This window comes from Cyprinodon variegatus, unplaced genomic scaffold, assembly GCF_000732505.1.
Source record: "Cyprinodon variegatus isolate N-32 unplaced genomic scaffold, C_variegatus-1.0 Scaffold147, whole genome shotgun sequence".
Classification (NCBI taxonomy): Eukaryota; Metazoa; Chordata; class Actinopteri; order Cyprinodontiformes; family Cyprinodontidae; genus Cyprinodon; species Cyprinodon variegatus.
The window spans coordinates 747226-767361 of NW_015150600.1; the positions used below are offsets into that span (position 1 = coordinate 747226).

The 20136-nt window shown below is 37.1% G+C and overlaps 1 protein-coding gene across 2 annotated transcripts; it reads right to left on the reverse strand.

Annotated features, from left to right (window-relative positions):
• Positions 1-1666: 1666 nt before the first annotated feature.
• mapkapk5 (mitogen-activated protein kinase-activated protein kinase 5) lies at positions 1667-16428 on the reverse strand. 2 transcript variants are annotated; one of them, XR_001481305.1, is made up of 14 exons: positions 15629-16428; positions 13731-13804; positions 10935-11010; positions 10441-10538; positions 10247-10355; positions 10068-10157; positions 7814-7909; positions 7641-7721; positions 6913-7100; positions 6676-6796; positions 5732-5862; positions 3853-3968; positions 3577-3685; positions 1667-3483 (listed from the first exon to the last, which is right to left on the reverse strand). XR_001481305.1 is itself a non-coding variant. In XM_015377147.1 (14 exons), the coding sequence occupies exons 1-14, from the start codon at positions 15662-15664 to the stop codon at positions 3389-3391; spliced, it is 1416 nt and encodes a 471-aa protein (XP_015232633.1). In that variant the 5' UTR covers positions 15665-16427; the 3' UTR covers positions 1667-3388. The 2 variants fall into 2 exon arrangements, 1 of the variants encoding a protein (XP_015232633.1); XM_015377147.1 differs by having other exon boundaries at positions 3577-3681; positions 15629-16427.
• Between the last annotated feature and the right edge of the window lie 3708 nt (positions 16429-20136).

Here is a 20136-nt window from a genome sequence, read left to right on the forward strand (position 1 = left end):
CAAACGATGCAGATTTGTATCAAAGCAGTTCAAATGGATCATCTTCACAGGTAAAAAAAAAAATATTACTTTTTAGACTAAAAAGAGAAATCTAATGATCTCAAAAAGTCTATGCACCTCTGTTAAAAAGCCTGATTGTTATAAAAAAAAAAAGGTCAATGATAAAATTTATATTGATATACATTCTGTATTTAATTTGAGGGTTATCCTTTACACTTTATTTAAAAAAAAAAAAAAAAAAATCCACTGTACAGGAACATGGGGGAGAAAACCCACAAATTTCTAAGAGTAACAATAGTCTGGTTAAACTAGTATGCACATCCACAAACTATTACTTCATTAAAGCATCTTTTGATTCAGATTCACACTTTCCATCCATTACTTTTAATAAAATTAAACTGGACAAAAGTTTTGCAGTACCAAAGAAATTTTCTTTGCGTATGATCACTTGAATTCTTTTGCCTGTCATTGATTACAGAGGATCATCATTTTTTTCTTGTATGGTGGTGAACAAAAAAAAAACAAGAAAAACCTGAGAAACTGATGGAAAGACGAGACAAATACTGGCCATGGAGGTTGCAGGATTTTCATCATGTGACAATCCTGTTGTATCCATTCAGCCTCCAAGGAAAGGGTTGCAGATTATAGTTATCCTCTTTGTGCCACAGTTCTAAATAAGCAAGACTGGCACGTCAACACAACTTTACCAACATAATGGTGGCAGCATCATGATTTGGGGTTACTTTTCATCACATGGAACTGGAAATTAGGTAAGGTGCAGGAGGGGCTCAAAATCTGTTGATTCACCTGAAGAAAGATGGCTGTGAGCATACGATTTAAAAACAAACTTTTGCAAAGAGAGTAAAATATTGCTGACCCTTGACCCTCTCCAGGCAGATTTGCAACAGCCAAATCCCACTTAGCAAATTACTCCACATCCATATTTTAAGAGCTTTTGTTACTCAGAAGTACAACTATATGGCACTGCTGACTCACTTTCAACATGGCTGAGTCCTTGGTGTCACTGAAACACCAATTTCATGTAAGTATTGCTACCAATTTCCATTATTTTGAAATCAATACTACATAAAATGAATCATGAATGTGTATAGATATGAAACATGCCCTTTTTTTTCCACCAGAGGCATCTGGATTTCAATGTTGTGGATTCGCAACGTGTGCCCAAACAGGTACCAATGGATGCTACATGCTTTATCTACTAGTTTGCCTATATTTTGAGCAACAGCTTAACAGAAACGGCCTTCTCAAGAGGTTTTGAATTGTCGGTTGAGAAAAAGTTGTCTCTAATTTTGTGAGAGAAAATTTTTTTTTAAATTTTGTTTTAATTTTTTGTTTGTGACATTCAAATAAAGTTAACATTCATATCAGATTCAGTCTTCAGCGTTAATTTACCATTCCAGGCCACTGTTGCAAATCTGCAACATCCCAGAATTTATTGCATGTCAAGGTCTCTCTATCAAAAAAAAAAAGTCTGAATTGTATATTACTACCCCATATGATCATTTTCTCCAAATATCAGATTTTTCCTGCAACTACAACTTAATTTGAGCCTGAGAGGGTTAAAGACTCAAATCTAATCAAAATGTGCTTCCACAAAGCATTAAACGGATGTACAAACCTTACCAGGCTAGTGTAGGTTGTTTTTTTTTGTTTCTTGTTCACAAAAAATTTTTCATGTTATCCATGAAACTATAAGGAACTTTGTATTTTCTTTGTTTTGTGTTTTTACATCGAAGCTGGACTTCTAACGCTGTGTGAATAACAGATCTTCAGTAGTTTTAAGTTTTCAGTAGCGTCTTCTTCACAAAAAATAAAAAATAGACAAACGCCGAGGCAACTCTGAATTAAAAAGGCTCTTAGTTGACCACATAAAAAAAAATCCCCTTTCTTAGCACATGAAGATAGAGCACAACATATTTGAAACCCTCATTCAGATGAAGCGATTTCATGCTTTATTTCAGTAACAACCAATTGTGGCAGAAAAAAGGTCTTTGCACTTTTAGTGTCAGTTCTGGTAATTTGGTTTTATCATGTCTGGTAAGGCTCACCTTCAGCTAACATGAATGGTCTACAGCAGGCATTCCAAGAGTCGGTCCTGGAGGGCCGCTGTCCTTCAGGTTTTAGAGGTTTCTCTGCTTAGCACAGCTGATTCTGATGATTGCAGTTCAGCAAATGCCTGTTAATCAACTATCAATGTAAATCAGCTGTGCTGGAGCAGGGAAACCTCTAAAACCTGCAGGACAGCGGCCCTCCAGGACCGACTTTGGGGATGCCTGGTCTACAGAGTAAAGAAACAGTAAAAACAGCCAGCATACCACTGAATGAACTCAACACCACCAGACCTCTACAGAACGCTAAATTCATCTGGATAACTGCAGCCATACTTTAAGGGGAGGATCTACCCTGCTACCTCCAGGTAGGAGGTACGACGACGGACTGAAAACCTCATTTCTGCTACCCTCAGCTTGGCCAACTCAATGTGAGGATGAACTCAGATTTTTTCATTTACTGTGGCTCATGTCTGCACAAACACCCCCTAAAATTTTGACCTTTACTCATTAAACGTGATGCAACACACGAGCATTTCTGTCAGCAACGTTACTGATTTACAATAAAAGGCAAAACCTTCCGTGCCTCATGTGGATTAGGATTAACAGAACTTTTTCCAACTAATTATTATTTCAGAAATTGTTTTCTTTAGAATCCCACTGAGCTCATAAAACAAAGGTACATGACACTTTCTTTCACATCACTTTCCCATTCTTCCTTCTCCTACATATTAAAAACAGCAAAGAAGTCTACAGAAAAACTAAACAAATGAGACAATAGCTGTTATATACCTGCAGGCAGAGTGGAAGATCAAAGGTCACATCATAGACAGCTTCTCTAAAATTTAGAGTCACTATCAAGCTACCAGAAAGATATAAAATCTTGGAATTTTTTTAGTTCAAATAAATAAAACTTTTCAGAGTATAATTAAAGAAAAACAAAAACAGAGGAAATAATCAGGATAAAACACGACATCTTTGATAACCAGCTAATAAAAATTCCCTACCAAAAAATAATTTCTTTCACAGATTTCTCTTTTGTTTTAGTAAAAATGAAAATATATTTTTTTATGTTCTTTATAATTGTTTTTTTTTCTTCTAAAATGATAGTACCAACAAATCTGAAATATGTACAGCTGTACAGTAGCTCTTCCAGTATAGGTCAATTACAGGATTTTACAAGTGAAATCATCAAGGCAAAAAATAAAAATAAAATAACAGAACAAAACTGAACATCATTAGACATAAGAGTCTTTACAGATATGAATTTTAAAAAATTCATAATAAACAATAAAAAAGGGATAGAAAGTGAGGGTTGGCTAATGAGAATCTTGGAGATTCGTCTTTTCTTCGATGGCCTGTTTCACAATTTCAGCCAATTTCAAGCGGTCAACCTTATCGGAGAAAGATCGCCCTACAATAAACAAAAAAACAAAAATGAAATGAATGTCAGCAAGAAGGGATTTTCCTGTCCCTGCTAGAGAAATCAAAGGAGAAGCATACAGACCATCCCAGCTGAGACCCTGCAGGCCGTCTCTCAGCAGCTTACAGTCTCTGTTGAACCTCCAGGCTTCATGCATCACCTCGTTCAACTTCTCATCCCTGTTTTCTCCTGGCCACAAAGAGGCATTTCGCCAAGTTAGTATCAAATGTAAACTATAATGCATTTCTCATAATGAGAGGTTTCAATCATTTGTATCCATCAGCTTCCCTTTAAATGTCAGACAGAAAAGGTCTTCCATCACACAGAGCGATGCGTGTTTGAGCGTTTTTAGTTCCTCACCAGCCTGTGGTAGTATACACTGTGCTATGACATCTCTCAGCTTCTCCAGAGCTACGTTGGTGTCTTCCCCGCCGTCCTCTGGGTCGTGAATGAAGAAACTATCAGTGGGCTTGGGGCTAAAAGATCAAAAATAAAAGGAAAAGTGAATGTAAAAACAAAATCCCAGTCGGACATGTGGGAATGTATTACCTTAGAATCTAAATCATCTACTAAATAAATCAGCATTTTATACGTTTAGCTACGTTGCAGTCAGGCTAATCCTCAGCATACTTTAGGTATGTTTGAACATTTGCTAATTCTGCTATGTTGGAGCAGCTAAATTGCATTAAGCTCTTTGTTAAAGGGGAACGCCATTTTTTTTTTTTACATTGGGCCCTTGATTTTACGATATTACATCATGTTCTACTCAGCCATATTAGTTTTGTGTCATTTGGAGCTGTTCTAAAGATATTCCGTTAGGTTATATCCAAGTAACGTCTTCCTATGGGCAACGACTTGAAGGCACAAACTAAACTGTTCATAATTTATTCTTTATGGTACGCCAGCATTCATAACATGCAGGCAAATCACTGTCCCCCAGACATCTGCGGTTATATTTTTTATATTTATACATTTTTTTAAAAACAAAGCGGCGCGTGTATGATGTCATCCACGCGTGCCGGCTACCATTCATTCTTCCTGTCCCCTGAACTGCTACTAGTTTTGCTCACATGCCTGGAAGATATCTAGTGCTACCACCACAGATGATCTCTCTCTCCAAATGGAATTGAACGATTCAGATTAGCTAGCCGAATGAATAGAAGAAGTGGAGCGCAGCCGCCTGTGGCCCGGGCTGCCTGTCACAACTCCAGTCCGGCGTGCGGATGACGTCATACACTCTCTGCTTGGTTTTTAAAACCTATAAATATAAAAAATCTAACCGCGGATGTCTGGGGGACAGTGATTGCTACATGTTATGAATGCTGGCGTACCATAAAGAATAAATTATGAACAGTTTAGTTTGTGCCTTCAACTCGTTGCCCATAGGAAGACTTTACTTGGATATAACCTAATGGAATATCTTCAGAACGGCTCCAAATGACACAAAACGCATATGGGTGAGTGGAACATGATGTAATAACGTAAAATCAAGTGGCCAATGTAAAAAAAAAAAAAACGGTGTTCCCCTTTAATCTATTGGCTGCTGATTTTCCAAGAAGTTTATATGAGCTAAAAATATATTACATTTATATTTACTATACAAATGCCTGTTGACATCTGCTGCGGTTATGATAACCATTTAGGTTTTTACCTTGTGTAGAAGCCATGGCTGAAACACAGGGCTGCACAGCTAACCTAAATGAGTACTCCTCTATCACTGTATTTTACAAATATCTAAACGAGCCAAATCTTTTCAGGCCTTTTGTCTTATTCTCATACCACAATCTAATGTAAACAGTTTGGATTTATTTCTCTTTTTGGTTATTTAGCCACCCAGAATGAAGACGATCGATATGGACACTTTCTTTTTTTTCAAGGTGATTTCTAAATTGCATTACCTTGGCCTTTAAAACCACAAAAAAAACTAAATAAAAACTTGAAAGCTAATTTAATTCATGAACTTATTTATGTCTTAAGCAGGTTTCCAGAGGCAGACATGAGCACAGCCCTTTGTTAAATCGCACAAAATACACCAAGTGTTTCACCATTGTTTTATGGTCCAGAATTAAAATACTAAATCATTTTAAACATTCAATTTAAATATGGGGCCCAGGAACTCTTCCACCTCATTCATTTAGCCCTGAAAAAACTTCAGCAAACAGCCCCCCCCCCTTCCTAACTGAGTCACTTCATCATTACAGCTCAAGTAGTATTCCAGTAGGAACAGGTGTATCAGTACCCCAGCAGTTTCCGCTTTCTGAGGATCGGGTTGTTGACGGAGTTCAGAGGCTTCAGGCTGACGTTCAGATCCTGAATTCTCATGTTGGCGAGCTGTTCTGCGTGGGCCTGCTGGATGCCTGCAACAACCGCCTGGACAGAGAGAAATCAGATCCACAATCAGATTCATTAGACCTCAGTGAAAGCCATTTTCTTTTTCATGTGTTCAAAGCGACGTTTAACGTGACCCTGACAGAGAGAGCTGTGACTGTCCGTTTCCCCCTTTATGTTTCTATCAGTGGACATGGTTGAAGGTGACTTCAGTGACAAAGTCTGTGAAAAAGATTTCTCTGCAAACCTTCTGCTCGGCCACTCTTCTGACAGCAACAGTCTCATCCTCACTTAAAAGACACTGCAAAATAATACCAAGGGTCACTTTTCAAACATAAGTGTTTCACTTCTCTTAGCTCTTGTAACTTTCCAATTACTTTTACCAAAAAAACTGAAATGTGTGACATATATCCGCTTCTAGTCCCCTTTACTTTAAACCCTGCAATAAAATTAAATGCCACTGAAGGCCATCTAAGTAGAAAATAGAGTTCAGCTTTTTGGGTTTTAACCCCATATAGGTTTTGGGCCTACATGGGGTTGCTGTTCTTTAGCAGGAACGTCGAAGCTGATGAAAAAAAATGAACAGATGGGGCACAGGGCAATTCTGAAAAGATGTCCACCTTAAAGCGGGAAAACGAAACTTTACCTAAAGCCAAAGATGCAGCCCACAACAACCAATCTGCATGAGCTTGAGATATTTTGAAAAAAGAAATATAAAATAAAACGAAGCTTGACGGAAAAAGGACTGAGCATAAATAATAATACAAAAGCTCAGGTGAAGCCCCCCTTCACACTGATGGCAATAAGAAAGGGTTCGGTTGGAGATATGGTCGAGAACTGCAGCCTCCAGCTCACCTTGTCCATCATCATCTGTGCAGACGGCAGCACATTATCCAACGCCTCGGTGCAGTTCAGCCAGGGGTGAGCCAGGACTCCCTCAATAGTCAGCCTTTCCTCAGGCTTTACCTTTAGAAGCCTATAGACACACACACACAAAAAAAATTAATTCCACTGCCTGACTCATCTATTTGACATTTAATAAATGTATATTTCTTTAAAAAAATCCCTTAAAAAAAAAAATCTAACTCTTACTTGCGTACAATGTCCTTGGCCATCTCAGATATCTGGCTCCACTCGTCTTCTGGGAAATCAAAGCTGCCCGTCATAATCTTCTTCCTCATGTCCTTAGGGATGGTGCGGCTGTGATGCTTTGAGTAGAACGGAGGATAGCCGCACAGCATGATGTAGATGATCACACCCAGCGACCACAAGTCACAGCTCTGCAGAGATAGACCATCAACCCGTTTTTCTTCTGCGCTTTTGTTTTTCACATCAGCATATTAAATATAAACCATCTCTACGCATCTTTTAAACACAGGGCTGAGAAAATAGAGCCATGTGCCTCACAAAATGTGACTTTATTTCTGAGGATTCGATCAAACTAGATTTCATAGTTGGTCTTTTTATACAGTTTAGTTTTTGTACTATTTGTAATATAACACTTGAAGCAATATCCTTTCCTTATCAAATAAAGCTTCTTTTAATCAACATTCATACATTAGATTAAAGCCAGATTTAGACCCTAAAGAAGGCTCACTTTGCCTGAGGTTATGATCCGTATGCCATCAAAGCTCTAAATTAGGTCCTGATATGGTAGAAGCAGGATCCCAAAGAAATGTGAAATATGTTTTATGTAAAGCATGAAGTCAGCAGTTTTTCCGTCACAACTATAAAAACCTAAGTACTAAGTCAGACCTGCAGAGCATCAGTTCTAATCTCATTTTTACTTGAAGAATGCCTGCAGCTGAAGTGAGTCTTACCTTGTTATACGTGTAAGGAGTTGGTGAGGTAGGTATAATTCCAGACTTTTCTTTCTGGTGTCTTCTTTGAGCCTCAAGTACCTGAACAGAAGTGATGATGAGTCATTCATTCATCAAATAAATGAACTGTAGAAGATAAATGAGAAGTTGTTTAGCTTTTTCCCTTTTTCTACCTGAGGTGCTACGTAGTAAGGGGTAAACTGAGGGGTCGTCAAGTCTCCTTGATCGATTTTGGCAAAGCCAAAGTCACACAGCTTCACAGGTGCGTCCTGTGGGGCAGAGAAAGAAAATAAAACCTTCTGAACCAGAAGCAGCTTTGCATAGAAAGTGCAGTTCATATACAGCAGATCTATGTATCTACTTTAATATTAGAGAATCCACATACATTTTAGCCACTAGAAAGAAAAACAAAAATAACTTTAACTGAACAACAACTGATGGCAGTTTGGAGTTTCTGGGCTTGTGTGCTTCACAAGTGTTCCCAATTTTGAGGCTGATCTCTAGAGACCTCTCAGACTTTTTCTTATGGAGGGAAAGGCTGATGAACAGATAGGCGAGTGATCAGTTTGATAAACAGACAGATGGATGAATGAGCAGATGGACTTAATACAGAAGGAGGGACAGACGGACTTCTAAACATTTTAGATAACGTTATTTAGAAACGCACCTTCTTCCATACATTTTGAATGAATGTAGTGTATGTATTAGGGCTTTGTATCAAACCGAACGTTACGCTGCTCTCGGTTCAAACCACCCCATAACTGAATTGTAGGGAGAAGGATTTGTTTATCATTTCATTAAGTGTTTTTCCATCCCTCTGGACGATGAACTTTGCCCTCCACTTGGTGCAGCGTGCTTGCTATCCTGTTTCTAATAACTTGTGACATTATGGCACATTAGCTTGTAAAGCTAGATGAAGCACTGTCAGAGTCCTGCACAGTTCCAGCTTCACAAACCTGCCCAAACCAGTTAAGATGACCACCGAACCCGATCCGTCTCCTGCAGATATCTTCCATTCAAATCCGGACCCGACGTGTTAAAACATTCAGGTAAGCTGTACCCTGTCCCTTCTTTCATTTGCTCTTCCTTTTTCCTTTATATGTACGTTTTTTTTTTATAGTTTTAATTTATAAAAACAACACATGAATAAACACATGCAGATTTATATTAAGCAGGAACTTGCTCAAATTTTTTTTAAACTGCTTAATAGTACAAATTAATAAATAGCTAAATAAATCACCTATGCCCACACATACTAAATAAATACCCCCCCACCCATAAAATTTTTTATGTCATTTTCTCCCACAAAATAGCATTTTTTGGTGGATTTGGGTGAATGATATTTGAATGATATTTGTTCAAGCATTTGTTATTCAAGAGTGAACTGCAGTGATGTATAGTTTTTGTGATGAGGAGCTGAAATGAAAGGAGGAGCTGTTTCTGTTAAAAGCTGCTCTTAAATCCAGATTGATTGATTGACTTTATTGATCTCACAGTGGAGAAATTTACTTGTTACATCAGCTCAAATAGTCAAAGGAGAAGAAGAGGGTGCCAAAAGAAGAAAGGTGTATGGGATATATGCATAGTCTTTTTTTGTTTTTGTTTTTTTAAGTAGAATCGTTATCCCAGGTTATATTACAGTGTGTTTACATGGGTATATATATATATATATATATATATATATATATATAGTTATTGCACTGGGTGTTAAATATAGAGAAACAGGTTATTGCACAGGGACACACTAAAGGAGCGGCTCAGCTCCTCTACAGACTGGCACAGAGGTTGAAAGGTGTTTTCCAAGAGGGATGTAAGCTTGGACAGCACCCTCCTCTCAGCCACTTTCTCCAGTGAGTCCAGTGTGCAGCCTAGGACAGATGCCTAGATGGCGATATGAAAAATTGTTTTTTGTTTTTTATTTTTTATTGAGTGTCATTGCGTCCTTGGGCAAGAACCTTCATCTGTATTGCCAACTGATGGTGGCACTATCGTACGGCAACCTCGCTCATATAAGTGCGCCCCAGGGCAGCTGTGGCTACAATACTGTAGTTTGCCACCATTGGTGTGTGCATGAATGGGTGAATGACTAAATGTAGTTCAGGCGCTCCTGACATTATATATATATATATATATATATATTAATTCAAGTCAGGATATATGAAAATAAAAAAGTTTCTCATTCAAATATGCCAAAAAAACAAGAAAAACATCCGTGATGCTAAATATTGTTAAGAAAAACACAAGACTGTTATTGTCTATGCATTTTTTTTTTTCTTCCATTATCTACTGTACCAAAAGAAAAACGGACCGTGACTGTTGTGTACCGTTACAGCCCTCATATGTACGTATGCTGACTTGACGAATTGACCTAATATAGTAGTTTAATGTCAGACATCCCCAAACACCTTTTGTGGAAATGCAGCTTACCAGAGAGTTATCTTTGAAGAGCAGGTTCTCTGGCTTTAGGTCACGATGTGCAATATTCAAGGAGTGGCAATGAGCCAACGCTTGGCTGATCTACAGGTGGAAAAAAATTCCACTCAGTTATCACAGCTTAGCTCTGCTGAAAAGCCCAGAGTTGGTGCTGGTATTAGGACCTTACACACCTGTTTGGTGACTTGACTGGCCATCTTTTCAGTAAAGTGCTTGTGCTGACTGATTCTGTGGAAGAGCTCGCCACCCTCCATCATCTCCATAACGATCAGGAGTCTTGCTCTTTAAATGAAAGAAAGTGATAAAGAGATGATATAAGCACATAGAGAAGGCACAGAATGACTTCTACAGGAGAAGTTAATGTTACCTTGGACTGGACTCGTGAGGGAACTGGACAGTGTTGGCGTACACCTCCAGGATTTGCACGATGTTTGGGTGGTTGGCACACATCATGTGAAGACGCACCTTTGTTGGAGAATTAGTCTTTTATATGGTTTTATTTTCCCTCACAAGGGGATAAGAGGAACGCCGCTTGGCGTGTGATAGTTATCTGTTACAGTTTAATCACTGGTTATCAAATCCCCGTAGCTTGTTTTCACTTCTTCTCAAAGCTGCTTGATCAAAAACAGTTTGCTGCTAAATGACATGATAAGGCTGCTAGACACACTGTCTGCTGCAGAAAGACCCTGATAGGAACAAAGAACTTCTTATTAACACAACAAAGCCGAGAAGACTGGGTGGCAGGGAAAGGAAAAACAGGAATTAATTAAGATTGATAACAGGCAGGAGGACAGAACAAAGCATGGTAATACTGGAAAAGACAAAAAAAAAAAAAAAAAACACCAAGGACGGGGGTCAAACCTCATTTCTGGCCTTGGGGCGATCGATGAGGATTTTCAGGGCCAGGCGTTCCTGAGTTGACTTCTTCACACAAACTCTGGACAGGAAGGAGAACAGAAGAGTCAACCAACACGTTGAGCAGCATTACCTAAACATTTATCAGCCACATTGAAACCTGTAGTATCACAGCAGAGCCTCCATAGTTTAAAGAACAAGCCTTTTCCCCTCTCTCAGGGTGTCTTCTGTTTATACCATTGCTACTTAAATGATTCAGATTAACAAAACAATTTTAGCATCAGAATAACTTCATGTTCATTTATAAAGAGGATAATGTGACAAACCTAAAAAAAGATTTACATTTAGCCAAATTGGAGATTTGTAAGGTAACATCATTGCATCCTAGTATTACTCAAGTCTGCACTTCAACTAGGCCACTTTATTGCCTTTCTTGTCAACTTTTCTTTCAGAGTTTGCTTTGCTGCCATGTTTTAGATCATCTTCCAGTTTTCCTGAGCTTAAAGACACAAACTGATTGGAGGGCAATCTATTTTGTCTGAGTGGGGCACAGAATTTATGTTCACCTCCACAACAAATATGATTCAGATCCTGAATAAGCAAAGCAGCTTCAGACCATTAAACTGCCACCACCGTTTTTGACTGTTTAGATAATGTTCTTTTTGCCCAAATATCTTTGTCTTGACTTTCTACTACTACTTCATGCTGTCAGACATTGCCTCTATGAGTTGGACAATAATCAGACCTGGGCATGGGTCTACAAAACACGCAATATATGCAGAGAAAATTAAAAACAAATGAAACAACCTTAATAGAAAACACGATGTCAATAAAAGTAGTTTACTGTTTAAAATATCATGTCATCGTCCAATCCATCATTTCATCTTTCACATCATTGTAAGCAGAATAATTTCCAAAAGGAAAAAATCTGTGAAGCTTAAACTTTCCCTTTTCTATCTTTTGAAAATGATTTTTATTTTATTTTTTAAATGCAAGGTATTAAAGGTATGTTTACATTTTTTTTCTCCAAAAGACTCAATACTCTTCTAATTTTCAATAGCGGGCCATAGCTTACTACAAACTCTAATGTCTTTTGGTTGTTTTTTTTGTTTTTTAAAATAGGGCTTTAAGTGATAAACAGTAAGGTGGATTGTTGTAATGATTTCTTTTAAAAAAGAATATCATGCATGTCATTCGTGTTCCACCTACTTTCCTCTGATACCCTGAAATAATATTCTAGTACAGCCATATGAATCAAAGTCACCTAAGAATGGTCTTTAGTGTAATTTCCCCTCAGTGTAAAAAGCAGCTGTTCGATTAAAGCCTCAGAAGCGTGTTAAGAGAACATTGGAGAACAAACAGACCAGGATAGAAGCTGTGGAGAACCTTGAGGATAATAAAACCCCAGAATTGAATGGTTCAGGTCCCTCCCTTCTCATGGTAGTTAGGGAGGAGCTCGATATCTGTCCATCATGATACTCAGTGCAGCGTCTAAGGTATGGCAATGTGTTTCTCTGCATCGAGTGTAGATGCATGGGAAAGGTTTAATGACAAACACGTTTTATTTTTCCAACTGCATAACCAGAGGTTTTCATTTACAGGTAATGAAGTTTCCTCCCAGGTTACAATTACACACAACTCTGTGTTGGCCTGTCCCATACAACGGCCTTTGAAACAACACAGAACATGTGGTTGTAACCTGAACAAAAAGTGACAACAAAACAAATTCACTTTAAACCTCAACCTTTAGCCTCACACTGCCCTCTTTAAGAATTACAACAGGAAACATTCTGCTCCACTTCATCGGCTGGAAAACAGAAACGATGCAGAATGAATCACAGCCTGTTTTTAGTCAGAGATGATGGGGCCATTTCTCAGCTTTCTCATCACTCCATGCTCAGATGACACACTTGTGAAATAACAGCTTTGTTTCTTTTGATCTTGACCTTACAATGGTTTCAAACCTAAGAATGAGCTGAAGGAGTAAATCATTTATGACTCACACCCTTTATAACTACATAGAAGCAGAGGAAGCTAATAAAATGCTTAGGAACCACTCATGTGAAGAAAAGGACTGACTTTTTTTAGTTTAAGGATTTAAAAAAAGAATAAAATACAGGAATAATCCCAATGGGAGATAAATTTAACTCAGAACATGTGGGCCAAAGGGATTATTTGCACGCTTAAGTATTGTATCAGCTAAAGGTTTGGATTGAAGGAGGAGAGGAGAGGGGAGGACAGCATACAGCCACAAACATTGTGCCAAATGAAGGACTTACACAACCCCTCCTTTGATGAATCGCCAACTCAAAAGCTAATGAGCTTTTCTTGCCTTTTTGAAAGAACATTAACGTTTATAGCATGATATGAAGCAATACATCCAAGGTGAGGAAAAATACGATGCAAACAGTAGTTACGGTGTGGAAAGTTTAGATGTTTTTATTCTTGTTTTTGGACAGCATACATATTTTTTTTTGTCCAGTGAAAAACTTACTTATTGCTTATATAAAGCAGCATCCTTATCATTTGGTTAGAGCGATCAGAAAAATTATTTCCTTAAAAGGTGCCAAGCAGCATGCAACTCTTCCCCTCATCAAACCACAAAGATTTAGATTAGCTATTAAAAGCTCAATTCATATTACAAGCAGCCTGATTATCTGCACATGCAGAGGTTTAATCTCCTAAATAAACTAATATATCTAAATGAAAGCAGTTAAATCACCGGTTACTTTCATAGACTACTGATTAGATCTGTAATTTAAAATGTCTGAAGCAATTAAACAGAGACGAATAAAAGCTCACCTCACAGGTCCGCTGATTCCAGCTCCCAATTTCTGCGTCCAGTTGATGATGTACTCATCCAAGATGGAGGCGTCCTGCAAAAAGAACAAAAAAACAAGTCAGAATCTTTATAATAAATATCTTCATGGGATACTCAGCAGTGATGTTGCAATTATAACTTGCAGCTTTAGAAAAAAAAAAAAAAGTGTGTTACCATATATACAATATAAAAATAAAAGAAATATAAGTTGTAATGAATGTTGTTGAAAAAAACAGAAAAGTAAACAGCTCAACATGTGTTCTTTGATATAGTCCACCGAGTTTGGTAAAAATGAGAAAGATCAGTCAAAAATACTCAGTTTGTTATAGTAAACAAAAGAGGAATAACGTGTTATTGGTTAGAATTAAATCCACAATCTCCAACAAGTAAACTTCCCCAAATGTGTGTTCTTGTAATAATCAGTTGTTTCATTTCACCACTTAAAAGACATTTAAAACAAATTTTTTGAGAAAAAAATAGCAACAAAGGATATCAGGATCAGCACACCAGACCTGAAATCAAATTGAAAAACTGCATCAGCTTGTAAAACCTTGGATTGGTGCACCCATACACTTATTATTTAGCTCAGGACCACAAAGATTGTATTAATCATTTCTCAATACTTTTACAAGTCACTTTTCAAATTCAAGGAGACAAATATTATGCAGTATAAGTTCCTGACATTCCTAATGAGAGTCCTGTGCATTTTTTCCTTTCCGCTAGGTTGCTGTGTCATAGTTAAACATACTTTATCGTTTGACCAGTGTTATCCTAAACACAAACCGTTCGTGGACAATGACAACTTAGGTGCCAAACACACATGCATCAGAAAGATTAGCCACTGTTGCCAACACAAAGGATTAGGGTGGTGTTCCACAGGAACCAGGGAAACTGAGGAAATAACCCAAGTTCTGCACAGAAATGCTATTTAAACAATCCCAAACACAACATAATACAGTCATATATGATTTTTTTTTTTCATATCTTCCAGAGAATTCATCAATCTGGTAACTATCATATTTGTGACTCATTTAACCCTGCTGTGAGTGAAAACAACCACTGTATCCAGTCTGTTTTGAAAAGAAATGCAAACAGCAATCAGCTGATGGGGAACCTCCTGATTTTCTGCTTTGTTTTTTCGCTTCAAAGCTAAAAATAAATACAACCATTTTCCTTAATCTGATCAGTTAAAGCTCCAAAGGTTAGTGCTGTTAGGCTCTGAGTATAAACACCCTCCACTTTTTTTTTTTTTTGCATTGATGTTGTTATAGATGGAAAACTGTATGTTCTCTTTTATTTAGGCTATGAAACAGAGAGAGAGCAAGGATAACAGCAGATAACAAGAAGGCTGAGCTTTTAACCATAGTCTGTTAAGGAACATGATGCTTTTGAAGGTTGGAAAAGGGATATTTTTAATAGTTTCTCAGATAAATAAAGGGTGACACTATTCAGTTCTATTATTTTCATAAAACAATATGTTTAAAGTGGTGTTTGTTTGTTTTTCTATAGTAAAAAAACATCTAAACCAGCCTCAGTCAGTGGTTTAGAGTTAAACCTCTTCTCTAGTTGATAAATTACCACCATACCCTTCTTCAGTGCTTGGGTAAATGTGCAACAACTCAGGTAAACACCAAGAATCTGCTGTTTCTCAACTTTTACTGCTGGATCAGATGCCTGGACAGAGAAAAACTGGGGGGAGGAGCAGCCCTCAGGAGTAAGATGGAGAGTTTTTATATTTCTACTTTTAGTGTATTAAACAGTTTAGTATTGTATTTTCTATTGTATAGTTGTTGCAGTAATTTAAAAATCATAGATGATCAAAAACATTATGAATGACTGTATCTGAGCAAACAGCAGCTGACACTGATCACCTCCTTACCTTGATGAACTTTTCTGCATTGTGATCCTCCGTCATGATGCGCAGCTTCTGAAAGTCTCAGAAAGTTGGAAATAGGTCGCTTTTACTCTGATCCCTTCGCAAAGTCTCGGTTTTTCCCTGGATCGAACCGAGGCTACTTATATCACCACCGATAACAAGATAAGCCCATCACAGCAAAACGTCATCCGGCCACCGATCAGCCGTAGCCGAGTGCGGTCCGCTGTGAGACCCGAAGCCCGATCAGGCCAGCTCGGCTCGCAGCCTCGAGGTCCGACTCGCTCTTCCGCTTGTCCCGATCCCTGTGTAGTGACCATGTAGAGCGTCAAACTCTGAGCAAGGTCACCAGAAAAAATAAAGCCAAAGACGGAAGTCAAACGTGGACCGAAGCCCACCAGTTTCACCAGTTATTTTTAGCCACTAAGACTGGCTCAGTAACGGTTAGCTCTGAAGCTAACATCAACCGTCTTCTCGATGCTGTCAGAGTCCGACCAATTGATTACCAAACCACAGGCACGGAGATGGATATGACTGATAAATTAAAACAAATACTGATTATAAGAACGTATGGAGTGGTGGTACGACATACAGTGAGCACATCGCGTTCCCAACGAGTTATGTCGACAAAATAAGTTAGCTATGTAGCACTGGTTAAAGACACGAATGATATTATTCTTTGTAAGAGCAGCAGAGGGACATAAGAAGCAAAAGGGGTCCAGTGAGTTCGATGAATGAGGTCAACCGGTTCTCTTTCCAGCGTTGGTCCAGACCGTCTCTGGACTATTTTGTTAATTCCATAACCCTTAAACGGCACCACTTAATAGGAGTCCTCCTAGAACGCCTGATGAAAAGGAATATCAAGTATTTTGGTTGTTTTTCGATTTTGAAAAAAAGAAGAAAGAAAACAGAATTTTGGGGTTTATAGTCAACGAATTCTACCATCGCATAAAATTATATTTTTTTGCGAGTTAATTTTTAAAATAACCTACTGATTTTTTTGGAGGCATGTACGAGGGCCCCTTCTCAAAGACCCACATTTCAGTGCGCATTCAAATTTTCTTTTAAGGGTTAATTAAAGATTTATTATAGTTTGAACCGTATTTATTTGAACAAGAGGCCACAGCAACGTTATATTAAACCCAATATAATTTAAAATTGATATATTGCTTGAAACATAATGAATAGTTTCTTCCAAAATCTTTAATTTATTTGGATTTCACATTGAGTTTATGTGACAGACTAAAGTTAGTTGAATGACAGTGAAATGTGAGGAAAGGGGATATTCATCCTTTTATTTATTTATTTATTTTTTACGCACTACAATACATTTTTTATACATAAAAAAACTAATTAGCAGGGATACTAACCGGTATGCTTTTTTTTTCTCTCTCATTAAATTAGGGGTACAAACTATCCTGTCCATGTTGTATCTAGTATCCCTCATCAAACCCACAATATGAGGATGCCCTTTTTATGGCGGGAAGAGAACTTTGAACATCAGTTTAGTTGACTTTATTGGGGAATTTAAGGCAGACCTTTTTTGTGTTAAACAGTTTTTTTTATTGAGGAATCATACATGAAAATTGAAACATTAACAATGCACATTCGTCCTTTTTTATGTGAACAAAAAACATAAAGACAATACAAAATCAAAACCAAACGAAAGTGACATAAATTAACAAGAACATTCTCAACCCCCACCCTCTCTCCCTTTCAGGCAAACTTTTTTTTAACCAAATTTTTAAAAGAAACATAAACTCTTTCGTGAATAGCTGTACATTACATGATTTCTTTTCTCTTCCCAAGTTAATCTGCAGTAGGTATACTTTATGCAGTTTTTGTTAGCATGTCATATAATTTCTTTTTAATCACTTTTGCATTAATTGTACCGGTGCTTTAAGAAGTTTATAAATATATATATATATATATATATATATATATATATATATATATATATATATATATATATATATATATATATTAATGTGTCTAGCTTATGCAATTTCAATGCATTATGCCTTCAGTTATTATGGTTCATTTATTTGATAGCTCCTATTACAATTTAAAGATAAATATATTACATTAATGATTAAGATCTGCAGAATGGAGCAATAAATTAGAAGAATTGTTTAATTTCTTTCATCAACTGTAAGTAACATCTCCTCACATTTATGGTCACCCTATATTAAAAAGGACACTATAAAATCAGTCTCATGTAAAGCTGAACTAATCGCTGTCACTCATATTTCTTGTAAATAATGAATTGTTATGCTCAGATTACATTGCATGTGAATTAATTTCACAAATGTTTTATATTATCAGTGAAATACAGTGCAAGATGAGTTTTTAAAGGATGGATTATTTTGGCAGATGAAACGTAATTGGAGGGCAAAGTTAAAATGAACCGGGTTTACCCACAATTTTTTAAAATGCCTTGAGTGGTTTAGACACATTCAGTAGAAATTATGGCCAGACCTGTAGAATAAAGAACATCAATCAACGCAACAATCTCTACAGGAAAGGTACACACTATGTACTGATAAAAAAAAATAAAATCAAGAATAAAGTAAAAAATGAAGTCACTAATACTGATCAGTCTGTAAATTGTTACCAAGCAATTTTCAAGATTTTCAGACAAGAACCTCATGAGAGTCTCACTATTAAAAAACTAAGGATTCATATAACAGTGTAGAAGGTTTCTGCCAAAATTAGTGCAAGAGTACCTTAATGACTCATCCAGCGGGTCACGAAAAAATCCACGACAAAATCTAAAGCAAATCTCTTGCCTCAGTTAAGATATGTGTTAAAAATTCAACAGTTTAGAAGAGACTGAAGGAAGGGATCCGGTAGAGCCGACGTGCTGCACGACCCCAAAAATTTGCCATAACTGATGGAAACATGAATTCTTCTCTTTAGTAGGAAATCCCTTGAAGACAAACTCTGATCTTAATTTTGTGAATTTAAGCTAATATTTCACATGCTTATAGGTCATAAAGCAGGACAGTGAACACACAAGCAAGTTTAAATCCAATGACTGATAGAGAAGGAAGGATTTGTATTGGCCAAGTAAAGTCATGAAAAAAAAAAATATTTAGATCATGTGTAGTTCCTCTTTTGTCTCTATAGATCTCTTATTTTATTTTTTGCATGAATTTGACTGTGTAGAAGAAAATTGAATTTTATTCTGTTGGGTTTTGTATATTGGGTTTAATTCAAGTTGGTAATATGTTCCTTTCATTCTTCATTAAAAATAGAGTTTCCTGGGGGTGCACCAAATTCCTGGCGATGCACATCACAGACACCCTCACCTGGAATGTAAACACCACCTCACTGATCAAAAGGGCACAAAAGCGCATGTACTTACTGCGGAGGATGAGGAGAGCCCACCTGCCCCCACCCATCCTCACCACCTTCTAAAGGAGCACCATAGAGAGCGTTCTGACCAGAGAGTGGTAAGAACAGCAGAGAAGACATTCCATCCCAGCGCTGCGTGTCCCAAGCCCGTAACATCATAAATGACCCCTCACACCCCTACCATTGACTGTTCTCCCTGCCGCCCTCTGGGAAGAGGCTTCAAAGCATCCGATGCAGGTCCAACAGATTCCATAACAGTTTCTTCCCCATTGCCATTAGACTGTTGAATGTTGTGTAAAATGGGTTATTTTATTTATAAAAAATAAAATAAAAAATTTTAGAACTGTAAATATACCGTTATGTGTTTATATTACTATTTTTTATGTATTTATTACTCTTTTCAAGGCTGCACATTCAAAAATGAAATTGTCCAGAGCTATTTTAAACGAAATGTATTTTTCTTTACACTAATTTATACAAAATTACCAAATAAATCTGTCTAAGTCTAAAGGGCTGTCAGAAACACAGATACTCAGAAATGCTTAGTAGCTGTATTTGAATACAGTATTAATGTAGTATGGAATTAATACTAAAGTGTTGTTTGCATTTCTGTGCTATTGTTTAATTTAGATTTTTTATTTAGATTTCTGGATTATTTTCACATCAAAAAAATAAAACCTCTGAAAACCTTATATTGTAAAATTTTGTTATATTTTGGTTCTCTTTTTTTCATTTATTTGCACACTTAGTTAAATATCATCTGTGAATCTGTTGAGAAAGCATGCTCAATCTTGGGATTGAAAAAGGGTTGTTTTTTTAAGTCAATAAAAAAAAAAATCATGCCTTTAATTATATTTTCTTTTAATCAGTTTTAAATGTTAGTTTCACAACCCTAGTCATAAAGTTGATAAATGATGCCTACATGTCTCTGGTAATTTCATTAAGTTAATAAACCTACTAGCTGTGAGTAGTTGTTCAGTAGTGGCCAAGTAGTACCTGACAGCTGTACATGCTGTTTATACATCTGGGTTTTGTGCGTTCGTTCGCCGGCTCACGTGGATGCAGCTAAGCAGCCATTTAAGACACGCGGACTTCCTGAAAATAGTCCCCAGAATGTCTCTAAAATCTTCTGAAAATGTATTATTTATAGCCATATA

Excerpts from the sequence above, each read along its gene's own strand:
- mapkapk5 (XM_015377147.1), bottom strand. The coding sequence starts at position 15,664 with ATGACGGAGGATCACAATGCAGAAAAGTTCATCAAG. Across the intron at positions 11,011-13,730 it reads GGAATCAGCGGACCTGTGAG|AGTTTGTGTGAAGAAGTCAA; the intron begins GTGAGCTTTTAT and ends CTTCCTGTCCAG. Across the intron at positions 10,539-10,934 it reads GCCCCAAGGCCAGAAATGAG|GTGCGTCTTCACATGATGTG; the intron begins GTTTGACCCCCG and ends TCTCCAACAAAG.